General features: G+C 36.8%; 1 protein-coding gene across 21 annotated transcripts in view; it reads right to left on the bottom strand.

Moving 5' to 3' along the window:
* The window catches only part of CELF2 (CUGBP Elav-like family member 2), a 432,202-nt gene that overhangs the window by 383,132 nt on the left and 31,000 nt on the right, over positions 1-18,070 (bottom strand). For 5 of the 21 annotated variants that reach the window (XM_075274000.1, XM_075274003.1, XM_075274010.1 and 2 more), the window contains exon 1: positions 14,278-14,675. The exons of the other annotated variants lie outside the window; for them this stretch is intronic. In XM_075274000.1, the coding sequence (XP_075130101.1) occupies positions 14,278-14,351 (74 nt within the window). In that variant the 5' untranslated portion in view covers positions 14,352-14,675. Of the gene's footprint in view, positions 1-14,277; positions 14,676-18,070 lie in introns of those variants that run through there. 21 annotated transcript variants of the gene reach the window in all.

Below are 18,070 nucleotides of genomic sequence, written 5' to 3'. Positions count from 1 at the left end.
ATGTATCTAACCAAGAAAAGAACTAAACTCTATATCCATGTCCCAATAAAACATTCCTACTTTCAAGTCTAAGGCTACAAGCTGCACGTTCACAGTCAGTTAGCAGTGGTGGAATCGCTGGCGAATAACCCGCTGCAAAGTACAGTACAAGTGTAATGGATACTATTTACACAAACCCCATCCATACACAGCAGACAAAAACCCACAGCGCAATGTCAGCTACGGACATCCCGCTACAAACTCTCAGCATGTGGTCTTAGTCTTATATCGAGAAAAGGACACTTGAAACAGCAGTTTATAATCTATCGATGTTGCTAAATAGGTGATGCTTGTCTAATCGTGCCTGCCAAGTGACTGTGATATAGATACCCACTTTATCATTGAAGACTTATGGTTCATCAATAAACATCTTTGCACTTCCTGTAATTAGGCCACACACTTAGTACATTAATTATAAGGCGCTTATCAGACACCTGCTAGATTAACAGGAAGATTTGGGGACAATATAGGTAGAGAGAATACGAAGCAGACCTTACTGAGCAGTGAGCAGCCATAGGAGGCTTTAACCATAGCATTCACGGTTCATATCTTCTAATAGTTCTATGTGCTCTTAGTCAAGGACACTTTTATGGTTTAAGAAGACTCAGCACCGAAATTGACAATATCTGTTTTAGCATACTTCTTTTTTTCCTAATTATAACAATTTTGGAGCATTTTCTTTGCACTGTACATTATGGCATTTCTCTGGAAATTCATGAATAAATTGACAACTGGGTCTTGCCATTTGAGGACATTTCAGCACATACCGACAATGTCCAGTCAATCCTTCCAGTAGCGGTCTGTGCAGAGACACGTTCCTCTGACAAGGAAAACACTAACAAATTTGTCAATATATTCATAACCATCTAGAAGGAATAACAGAGAACCAGCATGACGCAGAGTTACATGATGCTTCACAATGGTTATTTCATGGGGAATATAAGTGTGTACCATAACAAGCATGTCAGGATAGCCAACAGGTCCTGTTAAATATCCAACAATAAAGTAAATGCAATATATGTAGCATGGGTAAGCTTGATATATGGATTTGACCTGAGGGTCCAGGTATGGCTAGTGGCGTTGGACCACCTCTAACTACAAACTTGGTGCTAAAAAGAAAAAAAACAACAACTAATTTTTGATATTACAAATACCATACTACTATGAGAGGTTGCTGTTTAGAAAAAAAAAAACCCACTCAACAGAATGCTAGAAAATAACAAATTGAGGCCTGGTTCAAATCTGCTTGGGGACCTCTGAACAGAATACCGAATGCATGAAAAGCAGTTAGCAGACAAACCACACGAACCCCATAGAATATAATGGTTTCTGCACAAAACATACGGAGAGAAAAGTACTACAAGCAGTATTTTTCTCTCCACGTTTCATGCAGAAACTGAGCAGAAACATATTGGACTCCATTATAGTCTATGGTCCGTGTGGTTTGTTAGCTAACTGCTTTTTAACGCACCTAGATTTAACATATCTGTTCCTTGGTTTCCCTTTGGACTTTGGCCTTCAGAAATGACATTTTGACATGGACATATGACTGCTGGATCAATAATGGGTGTTGATAGGTCAGAACAACTGCCAGTGATTGGTTGTAGTGGTCACATGTACTTATCAAAAAACCATTGATGGAAGCCTCGATATAGAGACTGGGGGGGGGGACCTACGAAACATCAGCAGGGGATTGGGTATTACCTTATTTTATTACCATCTAGCATTCTATTCTTTAACATTTGTTAAGTGCAGAAACATTCCTTTCAATGTTTGGGAATCATATTCACCACACTGTTAATGGATGATAGATGTCTAAATGCTCCTCTATAGTCAAGTAAATTACTAGTATGATTGATGACTGTCGCTTCCTAGATAAACTTACTCAGATATTAAAAAAACATACAAAAGTGGAGATTCCCCCTGTAAATCATTAAAACTGGGTAATGATCAGATCTTTGTCATCTATCCATGCTGACAGCACATGCCCAATAACTGTGAGGTATCATTATTGTAATATTTAATGCATTTTAAATGACAAAAACATGGCTGCTGGAAGCTAAGGGAAGGCATTTTGATGAGGATTTGGGACATGAACACATACATATTGTATAATTCAAGCAATTGCATTCCATTATGTATGTTTTTTTCACAAAGCCTACTATTTGTACTGGCTTGAAAATGTAATTATAGATAATACTTGCATGACTAGCGAGAAAACAATGTACAAATGGGGCATGGAAAATTCACTCCAATCGCACCTTAAACAACAAAGCTTATGTTCTGGCTAAAGTGAAGGCAATTCAAGCAGATAATATTCTGCATGTAGCACTAGGTGAGTTCTGATAAACTGCACGTGAAAAGGCAGCAAATTTAACCATTAAAATAGGAAAAAATAACTAGTAGCATTATAATACTAAAGAAATTCTGTCCATGGCATTTTTACGATTGTTATTCTCTACTTTTCATGCAATAACCTCTGCAAATATTCCTGAATGAGGAAAATAACAGTAATCTTATTGAATATAAAATGATACATTAAATAAGAATATTACACTGCAAGATTCAATGGGAAGAAATAAACCTTGATTTGTGGTTTACAATAAAACAACAAGAAAAGGTCCCAAACTATAGGGATTTATTTTTATTTTTTTTATTTTTTTAATCGCTGAAGCAACTACCATTAAATAGGAGAGTGTGTTTCCATAGCAGCAGGCTGAATGCCAGTCTATTTCAAGTTTGCTATATGCTCATTATTTAACAAAATGCATGCAAAAGCATGTGACCGGGAAGCACGGAAACACATGTGACCAGAGTGCTTATGAGAACATGTGCTCTGCATATACATGTGAACATGTGATCATAGCCTCCAGAAAAGACGCTCAGTAACACCACTATACAGCTGGAAAGACTGGCTGTTTTGTAGATTTCTAATGTAAATGAAACACAAAGACTACTTCAAGTTGAATGGCCTTATAAAACCAAGGCAGATTTAGAGATGTGGCCATGACAAAACCAACGTTTGCTGTTTAAATTGCTATGAAGCTTTAGTCTGCACACTGCAGCCATATACAAAATTGTTTTTATACAACGACACATATTAATACATCTGCTTTACATTGATATCAGCCTGATTTAAGAGTAGTGCATAATACTAGCTTATATTTTTGTAATTTTCATTATATATTTTCATGGGACAACACCATATAACACTTTGCTACAATGGAAAATAGTCAAAGTACAGCTTGCATAACAGTGCAAATTTGGTGTGCCATCAAAATCACTCAACACACAGCCATCAATGTCTAAACCCCTAGCAACAAAAGTAATTACACCCCTAGGTGAAAAAGGACAAATTGTGCCAAGGTGTCAATATTTTGTGTGGCCACCATTATTTTCAATTGGACTTCACTAGAGCATCACAGGTTGCCAATGGAATCCTCTTACACTAATCCATGACAACCTCACGGTGCTGGTGGTTGTTAGAGACCTTGCAGTCCTCCTTGCAGCCCCATTTGTACATTGTTTTCTTTTTTCTGTATGAGGATGCCCCAAAGAAGCTCAATAGGGTTGAGGTGTGGAGACAGGCTTGGCCAGGCAGGAAAACCTTTAACTTCATTTTCTTTAGCATGGCAGTGGTAGTCTTGGAGGTATGTTTGAGTTTATTATCATGTTGGTACAGTGCCCTGTGGCCCAGTTTCCAAAGGGAGGGAATCTCGATCTGCTTCAGTATGTCACAGAACGTTGAGATTCATGGTTCCATCAATGAACTGTAGCTCCCCACAGCCACAGGACTCGTGCAGCCCCAAACCATGACACTCTCATCACCATGCTTGACTGGAGGCAAGAGACACTTTTCTCTGTCCTCCTCACCTTGTTGCTGCCATACATAATTGACACCATCTGAATCAAATAAGTATATATTGGTCTCTTCAGACCACTGGACATGGTTCCATTAATCCATATACTTAGTCTTCTTATCTTCAGCAAATTGTTTGTGGACTTTCTTGTGCATCATCTTTACAAGTTGTTTCCTTCTGGGACGACAGCCATGCAGTCCAATTGAGTGCAGTTTTTCGGCATATGGGCTGAGCATTGACAGGCTGACTCTTTTAATCTCTGCAGTAATGTTGGCAGCACTCATATATTTTACAAAGACAACCTCTGGATATAATACTGAGGACGGGCACTCAACTTCTTTATTCAACCTTGGTGAGGTCTGTTCAGAGTGGAACCTATCTTATTACACCTCTGTGAGGTCTTAGCTACCATTCTGCTGCTCAGCTTCAGGGTGTTGGCAATCTTCTTATAGTCTTGGCCATCTTTATGTAGAGCAGCAATTCTTTTTTAGAATCCTCAGAGAGTTGTTTGCCATGAAGTGCCATGTTGTGCCATGTTGAACTTCCAGTGACTAGTAGGAGAGAGTGTGAGTGAGAACACCAAATTTAAGACTTCTGCTTCCCATTCACACCTGAGACCTTTTAACACTAATGTATAATGAGAAATGTGTCCATTTTCACTTAGGGGTGTACTCACTTTTCTTGCCAGGGGCTTAGATAGTAATGGCTGTATGTTGAGTGATTTTCAGGGTACAACAAATTTACATTGTTATACAAGCTGTACACTGACTACTACTGACTGTACACTGACTACTTTACATTGTATGAATGTGTCATATTATCGACAATATTGTTGATTTTTATAAGAATGGAGCAGTGGTCCTGAATAAGAAATACATTATTGTAAACTGTGCTGACAGCCCTACAAGGTACAGTGAATAGTTTATATCTCTAGTTTATGGTGACAGGTTCCCTTTAGTGATACTGCACTGTGAGACATGTCTCTGATTTTAAGTCAGCAATTAATGATATTTTATACCCAAGTGTTACAAATTAAAGTTTGTCTATAGCAAACACTTTAACTGTGACCGCCACAGCCTCCAGTCTCAGTGCTGCAAATGCTTTACTGTAGTACTTGAGACAGTGCCACCTTTGTCCCTTTGGTTGTATATAGAACTACATCTCCTGAGTCACACCACCTGATACACTGGGGTCCCAATGGATAGAAAATTCAAATTCACACACATATGAGCTACTCTAAAGACAGACCATCAATATTACTTCTATAAAAGCCTCTATAATGTCCTATATAGCAACCACTGATTAATGATAGATTCGTCAGTACTGGTATCAGTGCAACCAAGTGCTTGATCTAGAGAGCTTGACATGTATGTCGATAAACAATACATAATAGTTATCTAGGCATTAAGGCTCGTGAAATTACGGCTTTTCCCAACATCACATCTGATTTTTCAGTTGCAAGACTAACCTACATTGAAAGCATCATTGACTGAAATAAGATCGTCGAACAGAGGAAGTGCAATAAAATCGGTCAAACATGAACTGTATAACAGCACCCCCATCACATTGTAGTACACTGCATCACTTGGAAACGATATATTAACACATTTTCTAGTAGTCATGTTTTTAAAGAAATTTAATAGATGTGATACACTGTCTATTTCTAGAGATAGAATATACAGGTAGCCATATTTGACCTTCTATAGCACACCATGTACACACGGCTTTGCATCTAACATGTTCCTCTGTGTCACTGGGTCATGTTTTTCATGTTTTCCTTCAGTTTCATTTGTGAGAAACAAACCAATACTTTATCCTATGAGCCAAAACAAAGAAATGATTGTCCCACTGGAAGAATTGAACAGTTTTCTATAGAGGTAAAGCCTCTGTAATACCTCAGGGAGCCAGTCTAATTGTGTAATGTTACAGGATGGAACAACTGGCTTGTATTTGTAACATAACATGACCTCCACTTTACAATATGCATTTGCTGAGACAAGGGGGATTTCTGAACTAACATTATACAAGGATAAATGACTGTTTTCAGGTTAAGGCCCCATATAGCGGGCCGAAAGAAAAACTGTGGTGAAAACGCGTTACATTTTTTTTCCTGCACTGCTTTTCATAGAGGTTTCCTTACTTTCTGTGAAAAGTGCTACGGGAAAAAACCGCAATGCATTTCTGCAATTTTTTTTGCTGCGGCTCACTATGTGGAGCCTATATAGTTATAAAAGCCCAAGCCAGGAGTGTAATGAACAGAAGGAGATATAAGTGCTTCCTTAATATTTCCCATTCCTTTTGTAGCTTCCTTTTGTAGGATTGGCTGAAAAAAAGGGCGGCAAAATCTGAAACAAAAAAGCTGCTTTTTCGCAACTTTTTTAAAATAATAAAGTATATTACTGTATTTGTAATAATGCTGACCAAATAATGAACAAACTTATCAGAGCATTTGAATAGAAAAATCAGAAATTGTTTTCTTCCAAGGCTTTGTTCATACTAAATTTTTTTTTTTTTTTTTTTTTTTACAACAGAACAATACCAGATTCATTTTTAATATGTTTTAATATGTTGAATCTCCAACAGACCGCACTGAGTTTATTAAAGCCAGCCAGTACTCCGTCAGGGTTCAGGCATTCTCAAAGGGAAAGATTGTGGTTTGCTCTATTCTTGCCATAAAAATACTGGATAGGATGACAGAAGGGTCTGAACGCTAGGTTAAAAGCAGGTTGTCTATAATGGTTGCTGAGGGAAACTGCTTTACTTTTTTTGTACACAAAATAATAGACTCTATGTCCCAGTTCATATAATAATAATAATAATAATAATAATAATAATAATAATAACAATAACATAATTACTGGATATGACAAACACTTTACACTGGCTATCTTACAGTATATGGATGGTTATATAGGAAGCCATGCCTGTTGCCTGAGGCAGCACAATCTATGGCTTCATCTCAAGCAATATAAGTACCATGTCTAATGCCCTGACATTTAGGTTATTAAAGTTCATCCGTTAGAATTCTAACACTTTGGCAGCTGAAGGCGAACACATACCACGTGAACTTAAACCCTGTGCCAAGACATAAAGTGAAGTACAAATATCATAAACTCATCTTATTTATTTATTCAAAGCAACTAAAAGAACATTGATCGTAACCTGCTCTGGATTAGAAAATATATTACGTAGTTTTGAAACATCATAGAACTGCCAGATCAGATTCATTACAGGGAACCAATACTTTGTGGTTGGCAAACTTCAGTTTTTCAGGATTGCAGGATTCTAGCTTTGTAGGATACTAATGTATTCTTATTGACAAAATTCAATACATTTAATATGCGCATTGCTGAATCTACTATCTAGTTCATATGACTGTTCTATAGGATTTAAAGGTGTGGCAGGCCAAAAAAAATTGGAAACATGCTGAAAGTGTATATAATAATAATCAGTGAAATGTTACCTGTCTTATTGATCCCCTGCCATATTTACGCATTTTGCTGCTTCCTGGTCCTAACGGTCTTTGTATACAGAAATGCCGGCCCATTTGAGCACTGCAGACATTCACTTACTGTAGGGGGTAACTGGCTAACACCATTAAGGTTATTGCTATTACCAGTTACTAACTGCTGTGGTCATATAACCTGGGTCATGAAACAGGGACCAACTGAGGACCAGAGAATAGCAGAACAGCAGTGGCACTGAGTCTGTAAAGTAAGTATTATTTTTTTAAGTATTATAATATAATACATAAGGTAAGTGATTTTTAAAATTGTATGGCAGGACAGCCCTTTGAGCAATATTGACCAGAAAAGGATTTCCAAGTACATTGTACTCCAAATCCTGGGGACTGAATACCTTGTAAATGTAAAGGGATAGTTTTACAGTGTAATTTGAAGAATATTGTTACATACCATTGCTAAATTCTTTGCATCCATGTTTCTGAACTTCAGTACTCAAGTAACCCTAACAGGCCATACTGCATTGCTGATTTAATTGGGGTCAATGTATCAGTAACTGCCACAGTTGTCCTCTCTGTAGGAAAACCTTAAACCATAAGCTGTTACGGTATATAAGAAGTGACGTTATAGACTACGCTTTACATATATAGCTGTTTTTTTATGACTAATTACTTATTACTGCTCATTAGTAATTAACGTGTATTATCCATAACATTTATACTAGTGTAAGCATAATTACAGAACACAGTTGTGCAAACATAAAATATAATATACGATTATATATTGTATAGTCAAAATATGGAGAATATAAATAAAAGTATCGATAATTAAAATTAACTGGTCATATTGAGTTATTTAAAAAGCTGTTTTTTTTTTTTTAAAAAAAAAGGGATCCGCAAGAGTAATTGATGGTGCACACGTCAGGGCAGGCTCATTTGTGACCACCACCTGTTGTATATCTATCATACAGTAAATGAACGCTATGACAGCTTGGCAATTGGGCCCAAATACATGGCAATCAGTATGTTCAACCTGGTAGTAATGAAAAGGAAAAAGTGTATGCAGCATATCTGTGGCAATGGTTAATGGTTTCATCATAAAAGTTATGTAATACATACCATAAAAACATATAGCATACATCTTAGGATGCATGTGCGATAAATATGAACTGACATCTGTTTGCATTTGTTTTTCAATCCTCACTGAGCTCAATAAAAGAAAAGCAGATGACGGACCCTGTAATAAAACTAATCACAAGGGAACTAATAAAGACTATTATTGGTGAACAGAATTAATAGGATCCATGATCAGATTCAGGTAGACATTCCTGATGATATCTCATATCCTTTCTAATCCTCACCTTTTGTCTATAAGATACCTCAGTGCAATGACTTGCACTTGGCAGATATGTACTTGAGTGGGTCAAGAACCATCATCACCTTTATATAACATGTTATCCAGACATAAATACAGAACTATCATCAGGAATCAGAGGATACTACAACAGATTTCCTTGAGTGAAGAATTACATATAACAAGACCTATGGTTCTGAACACCCTCATACACTACATTTAACTTTCCTTGACATATGAATGAAGAACAACACACTTCAGATGCTTAAAACACTTAATGAGATGTAACATGAAGCTGAGGAAAGAGCTAAGAAGGTGCGTGGATGTTTACTGTATTCCAAAGATTCCTAGAGACTTGTGCAAGCCCAAGGTTGGCTTTGAAGGCCGATTGTCAACTTGCTTTGGTGCTCGTTTTTCATGGACCAAAAACTATTTAAATTGATAATTTAGCTATATGAGTCTAAAAATGTGCGAATAATTAAAAAAAAAAAAAAGAAAAAAAAAAGAACTAAGAATAGGATCTTATAGGAATTTTTATTCCTGATCCTAAAAGGTTGGTGCTAGAGGTAGGACAAGCTCTCTTGGTGTCCAGGGAAGCGTTTCAGTTTGTCCCTGTCCCCCCCCCCTTACATTTACAAAGACAGGTGTAAGAAAGGTGAATATAAATGCATTGTGTCATATAAAAGGAAGAGCTCACTATCCCCAGCACCTATACCAGATGCACCAGCCATCCTCAATGCTGGCATCAGCATGCTGCTTATCCCTCGTCCCAGTGCTGGTTGTTGTCAATATGAAATGTATTACATACGATAGTGAATATCATTTACAGCCGTGTTTTATCATTTGATTATTTCCTCATTATGTCTCCCTTATAATAATAAAAATATTGTACTGTGTCTACAGAATAGTACATGAGTACCAAGAACAGCTGGCCATTAAAAACATCCGTTGTTCCCACAATTTGCCAGGCTGTTGTGCAGTAAATCAAAGCTCAGTTGATGATATTTATCTGTGAACCTGCTCATCATAAATATAAGCTTAAAAACCAGCAAGTGGGGATATAATTTGTGGCTTTTTCGGAAGGGAACAGCTGCATGCAATACCACGGAATTTACTACGCTTGGTATGGGAAAGTTAAAAAGCTTCAATATTCCTGTTCTAGCCTGAGAACCGACGGTGAAAGGCCTTAGAAATCAGCTAATGGTTCACAATGCTTAACTGAATAGGCACGTAAACACCTGCACAAGCTCAATGCAACTTCTTCTAATGCCAAGCAAGCAATTTAAGCGAAATCTAACAAATCATGTAATGCAGAGCATCAGCTGCATTGCATTAGTCAGTCAACAGCGGCTATTTTAAGACTATTGCCAATTCAATAGCACTTTAGAATATTTCCGTAGATACCATAGACATCAGAAATAACACGTTACTGCATTTTTAGTTCAGACACTATTGAGATACATTTTCAATACCGATAAAACTGAGTTTATCACTTGGCCGAGCTCACATGATGTGATGTGAATGGTTTTCCACAGAACTATAGGTAAATCTATGTCATTTGGTTTATTCACCGAGTAAATAAAAAATTAAGCTGCAAATTTGATTCTACTAAAGTTACTTTATGTATACAGAAAGACACCTAGACAACAAATAAGTCTAAAGGCCCTTTAGACATTGATCATAAATTACTCATGGCTCCTTCTTCATAAAGCCTGTGCCGTAACCAAAGGTTTAATGTTATAAAGAAACAAAGTCGAGTAAAAATCACATATCCATAACCCAACAAAATCAATCAAGGTTATAATTATTGCTCTATTTAAGCTATTCAGTATTAGTTAATATAATAAAATATTGAAGATGTGCATATGTGATACCATGAAGGAATGGTCAATGGAATTTCCAACACTTTAATAGTCTTGTTATAGTTCTATGGCTACTACTTCGCCATAGTTAATGATATAGCTTAATATAGTAATAAATGAGACACATATGCAGCCATATTTTCTTTAATTGGTCTAATTGTTAGTCAACATATTCTCAGAAAATGTATTTTATATATTTTGGCTGCTAACGATACCATAAAAGGTCACATCCGAAGGCCAAAGATGAGCTATCTAATGATCCACACCACTGTCTACCTAGTACAAATTACATTTATATAGATGACAACTACTGTCAACAGCGTACATCCCACTGATGCCACAATTAATCCTTAAAACCTTTCGCTCATCGCCAGATACAGAGAACACTTACAATATAATAGCATATTAAGATGTATTCTACTGCCACTTCATGAATAGGAACTGGTATATACAATCCTGAGCGAATAATACAAATCTGAAACACTGCCGGCAAACTAAATAAGATAAAAATCTACCGATACATATTTACTTTAATAGTATGGACACATTATCCCAGCTACAAATGTTGTCAGCACAGTTATGTGTCCAGATGACAAATGACGCCTTCCTTGAAGCTATATATCTTCCCAGCTATTCGGATCATCAGCAAAGTGTAATGTTCACATTAGTGTTGGGACAACTTCTTTAGAGAGGTTTATTTTAGGTGACCATCGGAGTTTAAAGGCTATGAGTGTGAAGTCTAAAGCATTAAGTATGTAATCCAATTATTCCTAAACTAATCATGCTAGGAAAAGAAGTTGTCTCTGGAGTAGATGCTTGGAGGTATCCTGACGTGAAACTGGGGAGTAGAAATCCCAATGAAAACAAGTTGGATGTTAAGAGCAAATTGAAGAGTTTTTTTTTATCTTTGTGATGTATTATTAATGTACATTATTTATTCTAGCTATTACATATGTATCTGTATGTAAGTAAATATTATTTCTGTTGATAAAGAAATGAGATAGAGATATATAAGACAGATAAACAGATAGCCATGGGATAGGTAGATGATAGATAAATAGATGGATGCATAAATATTAGTTATATAGCTAGATACATAAATATGAGTGGATAGAGAGACAGAAAGATAGATAGATAGATAGATAGATAGATAGATAGATAGATAGATAGATAGATAGATAGATGCATAGATATCGGTTATATAGTTAGATACATAAATATGAGCAGATAGATAGATGACAGATAGATAGATAGATAGATAGATAGATAGATAGATAGATAGACAGATAGATGATAGATAGATAGATAGATAGATAGATAGATAGATAGATAGTTTACAAATACATATAGAACACTGGAATTTCCAAATTAACTCCTTAGGGATGCATTACCTGCTCACCTGATATCATGCACTAGCTTTACAGGCAGTTTTATGGAAATCCCCTAGGAATTTTTAAGTTCTGCCAAATGACAATCTCAGCTCTGCTACATCTAAATAGGAAAGGTAACAATTACCATGCCTTTGAGAATTTATACTAAAACCTGCTGAATGCTATTGTCTCATGAGGTATATTAAAGGGGACCTGTCAAACAGATATCCAACCCATTGTAATCACTTTTTATATAACAACATGGTGCCCTGTGCACACAGCAAATAAAATAGAGTAGGAAAGATTTCGATAAGTTCCCTATAAGACCAGTATGAGCAGTTACAATCTACTGATATAGGCTCCGAATAAATTTTATTTCTATGCCCTTTATTGTAGCCAAAATCACCAATTTTGTCATAAGTGTGAACACATCACATGAATCTCATTAAAGCTTAATGCCTGTGCTAGCAATAACATAGTAGTACACTGTGGCAAGCAGGAAAATAAGCAACATCTGAAGAAGTCGGCATAGAAAAAGGCTGCTACTAATAATAATCCTCATGCCATCTGACGTACACATTAAAGCATTGCCGAACATTCTCTTTTACCAAAGAAATATAACGGTTTGGAGAATGATAACTGTGCTTATAAGCTAGAAGGCATTGACTACACTGGACGCCTTGTCTAACCAGTTTAGTTAGTCTGTGATGAAGCTTTTTATACTCCCTACTTTAATGGTAGATTTTGCACTAATGAGATGCAATGATGAAAACTGGGATAACATTATGAAACAATTCAATAATACCACCATAAGTGAGTCCTATACCTTGTTTAGTATGATTTGTGCTAATGGGCCATCATAGTCACAGATAGTAAGATATAAGCCATACTGTATCCATTATACAACCCCAGGGAAGGTTCTATTTTTACTGCTAGGTGACCCTTATTGAGAACTTTGAACTTTAGGCGCTTGTAGTTGTACAGTATTTGTTTCACCTGTGTAAGACCAGATGATGAACACACAATGAAGTGTTACGGTGAAAGACAATACCCAGCATGACCTCATATTCACCTCCACGTACCTCATGTGGGTAATTATTAATTCATTTAACCTTTTCATGGCTGCCCGCCACATTCAGGTGCCTATATTGGGCTGTCAGTCCATACCAGGCTCTTTGCTATGCCCATTAGGCAAAACACTATTAGATCAGTAAGTTTTGGACTCCTTACCCTCAGAAGTGAACTCTGTTTTTTTTAAATAGGCGGTTTAGTTTAGTGCATTAGAAAGCGGAGGAATTGTATGAATCAAGTTGGCCAGCACATGAAAGGCTTCTGCTCCCCACCCCCTATAGCTCAACAGCTTAAACAATAGACTAGTATTGAATCTCTCCACTCGAAGGCTCCTCTTCTAATGTGCTTAGGAAAGCAGCTTCACCAGTGGGGAAAGTTTGCTGCCAGTAAAATTGATCATAAAACTCTGAATGGTTCTTCTTGGGCTTTGCACAAAGACATAAAGATGAATCATGGCTGGCAGTTATTAGAACATATACTCGCCGTTATTTATAGTTACACTTTAACCCTACAAACTGTATCCTATTTGGAATTTTTTAATTCCTCTCTTAGAGCTATGGTAACATAACAGTAAACGCCAGCATAAAAGTTAACAGATGTGGATTTGCACATGCGGCTTTGGTAAATACTTGTATTTATTTCCCTTGGCAGCCAGTAACTATTTTACATTGCAGTAACTTTCTTAGGATAACACTTGTCCTTCTGCAGGAAACAATTAAAAATGTCATGTCAATATTTCTTGCCATAAACCTTAATGACACATGCAGTGGCTGCCACATTCCAGCAGAAATCCCTGTTTAGCTTATCATATCCCATAGCACAGCACTCAGTGTCACTCTGAGTACAGTCACATATCCCATTCAAGTAGAACAGTGGGGAACTAGCAGAGATTCTCAGCTTCCCATACACATGAAATGACTGGAGCAGGGGCTTTAATAGCACGGCTTGTCCTAAGCTTTGTCTCCATAGCCAATCACAAGGTGGAAGAAGCAGCTCATGGCATTAAACTGCATTAGTGCCATCCATAAGAAGCGTCATGTACAAGACAATAATTCAATACTGGGGAGGGGGCGGAGGGGGCTTATTAGCTGGAAAGACAAAATCCACTGCTCATCGTCACAGTCCTGGGGGATATTAGCCATGAAAGTGATGGCAAAGGAGGAGTGACTCCCTAAAAAGTGTGCAGCCCGGAGGAAGTAGAGGTGCCCCCCTCATAGTGGGCATGATGCCTGGCACAGGAGAACAACTGCATGCTACTTACATTCTGTCAGAAACTAGCAATCGGCTATCGACCATCATATCAGGCAGGAAATCCAGCTTGAATGAAGAAGTCATGGTGTTGCTGCTTGCACGCCGCTCTGCTCTGGCAAATAACAATGTTTCTGTGCTTGTCTGCTTGAACAACAGTGCTGGCCACAAGACAGGCAGGGACAGGTGCAGGAGGCCTCCCCAAGGCAGCAGCAGCCAGAGCCGGCACTTGTCACATTCTCTCCCCCTCTTGTTTTCCTCCAATCCCTTCTGAAATCTACTGCTGAGGCAACTGTCTATAGAGGACCAGGTGCTGAAAGGAGAGGAGGAGCTCCGGTCCTGCTGCAGCTCCAGTTAACCCCTGCACTCCTGAGCTCCAGTGCAGGCAGCACTCCACAACTATGCCTGCCTGTCTGTACACTGGATGCCTTCTAAAATACACACATTATGTAATACAACTAGGAATTTAGGACATCTTCACTTAGCACCCAGGCTTTACATGATAGATAGATAGATAGATAGATAGATAGATAGAGGGATAGATAGAGGGATAGAGATAGATAGATAGATAGATAGATAGATAGATAGATAGATAGATAGAGGGATAGAAATAGATAGATAGATAGATAGATAGATACTTGATAGATAGATTAATAGATAGATAGAGGGATAGAGATAGAGAGATAGATAGATAGATAGATAGATAGATAGATAGATAGATAGATAGATAGATAGATAGATAGAGGGATAGATAGATAGATAGATAGATAGATAGATAGATAGATAGATAGATAGATAGAGGGATAGAGATAGATAGATAGATAGATAGATAGATGGATAGAGATAGATAGATAGATAGATAGATAGATAGATAGATAGAGGGATAGAGATAGATAGATAGATAGATAGATAGATAGATAGATAGATAGATAGATAGATAGATAGATACTTGATAGATAGATTAATAGATAGATAGAGGGATAGAGATAGAGAGATAGATAGATAGATAGATAGATAGATAGATAGAGGGATAGATAGATAGATAGATAGATAGAGGGATAGATAGATAGATAGATAGATAGATAGATAGATAGATAGATGGATAGATAGATGATAGATAGATACTAAGATAGATAGATAGATAGAGATAAATGCTTAGATTAGTATTTCATCTCTATTATACAATGCATATATAATAGTTGCATTATTAAATATCCTTACATTATGTATAAAGACATACATACATGCATTATGCATGAGGAAACTAAATATTAATTATTTTCCTGGGTTACTTGGAACTATCTACCGAACAACCGAAAAAATGTAAATATCACATATATCTACTTAACAACTGAAAAACTTCAAGTATTACACACACATATACTGAATATATATTTATACTCTCTCTCTCTCTCTCTCTCTCTCTCTCTCTCTCTCTGTATATATCTTGAGCAGTTCCAAATATTACATATATGATGTATTACGCAAATCTATCTATCTCATGACTACAAAACTTTTAATTATATGTATAATGTACAGTCAGCATTTATACATAATAAACATTTCCATATAGTATACATGTTCATGTACCAAACAGCCAACAAAAAATTGCATAATACCCATATTTATTGTTCTGTTAAAAATCGTACGCTCCCATGCAAAGCATACGCCAGTGTCAGTTTTGCGTGAAAATATTTCAGATGTATGTACGGTAGATTTTTTTCTTTTGTTCTACCTATATAAACTGCATGTTATGTTACTGTCTGACAAGAATTATTTATTTATATGTATACATTATATTGAACTCTATAATCCTACAGTATGTATTTGATAGAGGGATGCCTTAGGGTAACCAACCTGCTTCTGTATGTGCTTTGAAGCTTTTTCAACACACTTGAAATGATGATGATGATCCCATATGCTTGAAAGAAGCACCATGTTTTATCACACACAGGGACATACACACACACACACATATATATATATATATATGCTCTTATCCATAATATAATTCTGTTATCCTATTACGCACATACTCATCCAACATACAGTAGCTTAGGTCATTTCATCAGTTTCCTATTCCTATTCAGGATAAGAACGCTTGTCTTGGGTTAAACTACAGAGTATCAGGATATGCTCATTTCACCATGTATGAAAAATTAAGTGGATACAAATCTTTACTTTTGGTGACTTTTGGACTTTCTTTTATGGTTCTGTCATTGTGGTGATTACCAGGGTAGTATTCACTAGTAATGTTGCTCTAAGTATAGTGCTTTAAAAGTATAGAGTGAAAATGTTCACTGAATTAGCAGTTTTCTTACATCAGATGCTTACATAACCCTAAATCGGTAAATTATTTTCCTAGTGCACTGTGAAGGAACCACAGACTTCCATGTACATGTAAACTGACTTGGCTAATATTGCCGTAAATTGTTATAACAAAATCTTATAAGACTGTCACGGTTATAGACATGGGGGCACACTCCAATGCTTTACTTAATGGATAAACAACAATAGGGTTGGATAAAATCCGACTTCCTTATCCTAAGTTCCCACAACATCTTCCATCGGGCAACAGTTGGGAGGCCCCCATACACATTTGATGGTCAGCCAGTTAGATTGACATTAATCTCATGTGTATGGACACATTTACTTTTAGAATTTCAACATCATAGTTATATGGATGAAAAGAAAAATCAGGAGATAGTTGGTGCTGCAGAGTTATCCAGATCACAGAAGACAAGATGTAGAATCTAGCAATTTCGGTCTTTTACTAGGCATTGTGTTTCACCACAGTTGGTTCCTGCCTTTTTCCAGCTATGCTTTATGAATGGTTTGTCTTAAAATGTCAGAAATGGTCAACTCCTACCCCTTGACTTCTGTGATCTGGATACCCTGACAACTGATTTTTCTCCTCTCACTATATTGATGATGGTGGTGCCATCATCCCCAATACAGAAGCAGGCTGCAGCTGACTACCATTGATTCCTAATTCTCAGCTTGTTCCTGTTGGTTGCCCAATGCAATCAGGTGAGCAGAACATATTTTGGGATGTCTGAGGGTGGTCTGCACCATGGTGCACCTTTTTTGTGTTTTTCTAGTGCATCATCATAGTCATTGCATTGATACTTCTATCACAGATTAAAGTTGTCTTTTCCTTTCCATGGTCATTTTTTCTCACAATATCTGATAGAGCTTATACTGTAATACTGTATATTATGCACAACAGAGAAAATGCAACATTACAAGGAATTTTTCATATATCTGGGAATTCCCCAACAACCTGTCAATCCATTTTGCTGATAAATGATAGAAAGGTTTAGGATGAGACTCAAGACATGGCTTGTTGAAGTCTCTCCAACTAACCTATTCTGTAAGGTATCATATACTTAGGTAATTCCATGCAGATATTCTTGATGACCGTTATGGCGATTAAGATAAAATTGTCCACTTTTATTTTGCTATTTGTATTATAGATAAATGAACATATAGTATGTTACAGGGGTTCTATTTCTAAGTATTATATACTTTCTATGGTCTGAATGGACACAATGAATTGGGTATAGTGCATTGCAAATGTATTATTTTAGAGTGGTATTAAAAATCCTATGTTTTATCTTTAGAAAAAAGTTCTTGTATGAAATATGTTAGATTGACAGAGCCAGCCTTTCTGACATTATGGCGCTCCTGAAGTTATGGTGCTTAGTGTTTACCGCAAGGCCATAAAAATGAATAGTGCATGCAGTTATTTCTGCACGTGTTGTTAAATGTCACTTGGTAGAGTAAACTCACTTACAACCCTGTAC

This window comes from Leptodactylus fuscus, chromosome 5 (genome assembly GCF_031893055.1).
Source record: "Leptodactylus fuscus isolate aLepFus1 chromosome 5, aLepFus1.hap2, whole genome shotgun sequence".
Taxonomy (NCBI): Eukaryota; Metazoa; Chordata; class Amphibia; order Anura; family Leptodactylidae; genus Leptodactylus; species Leptodactylus fuscus.
Note: the sequence above shows the minus strand (reverse complement) of the source record. Positions and strands in the feature narration are given on the sequence as shown.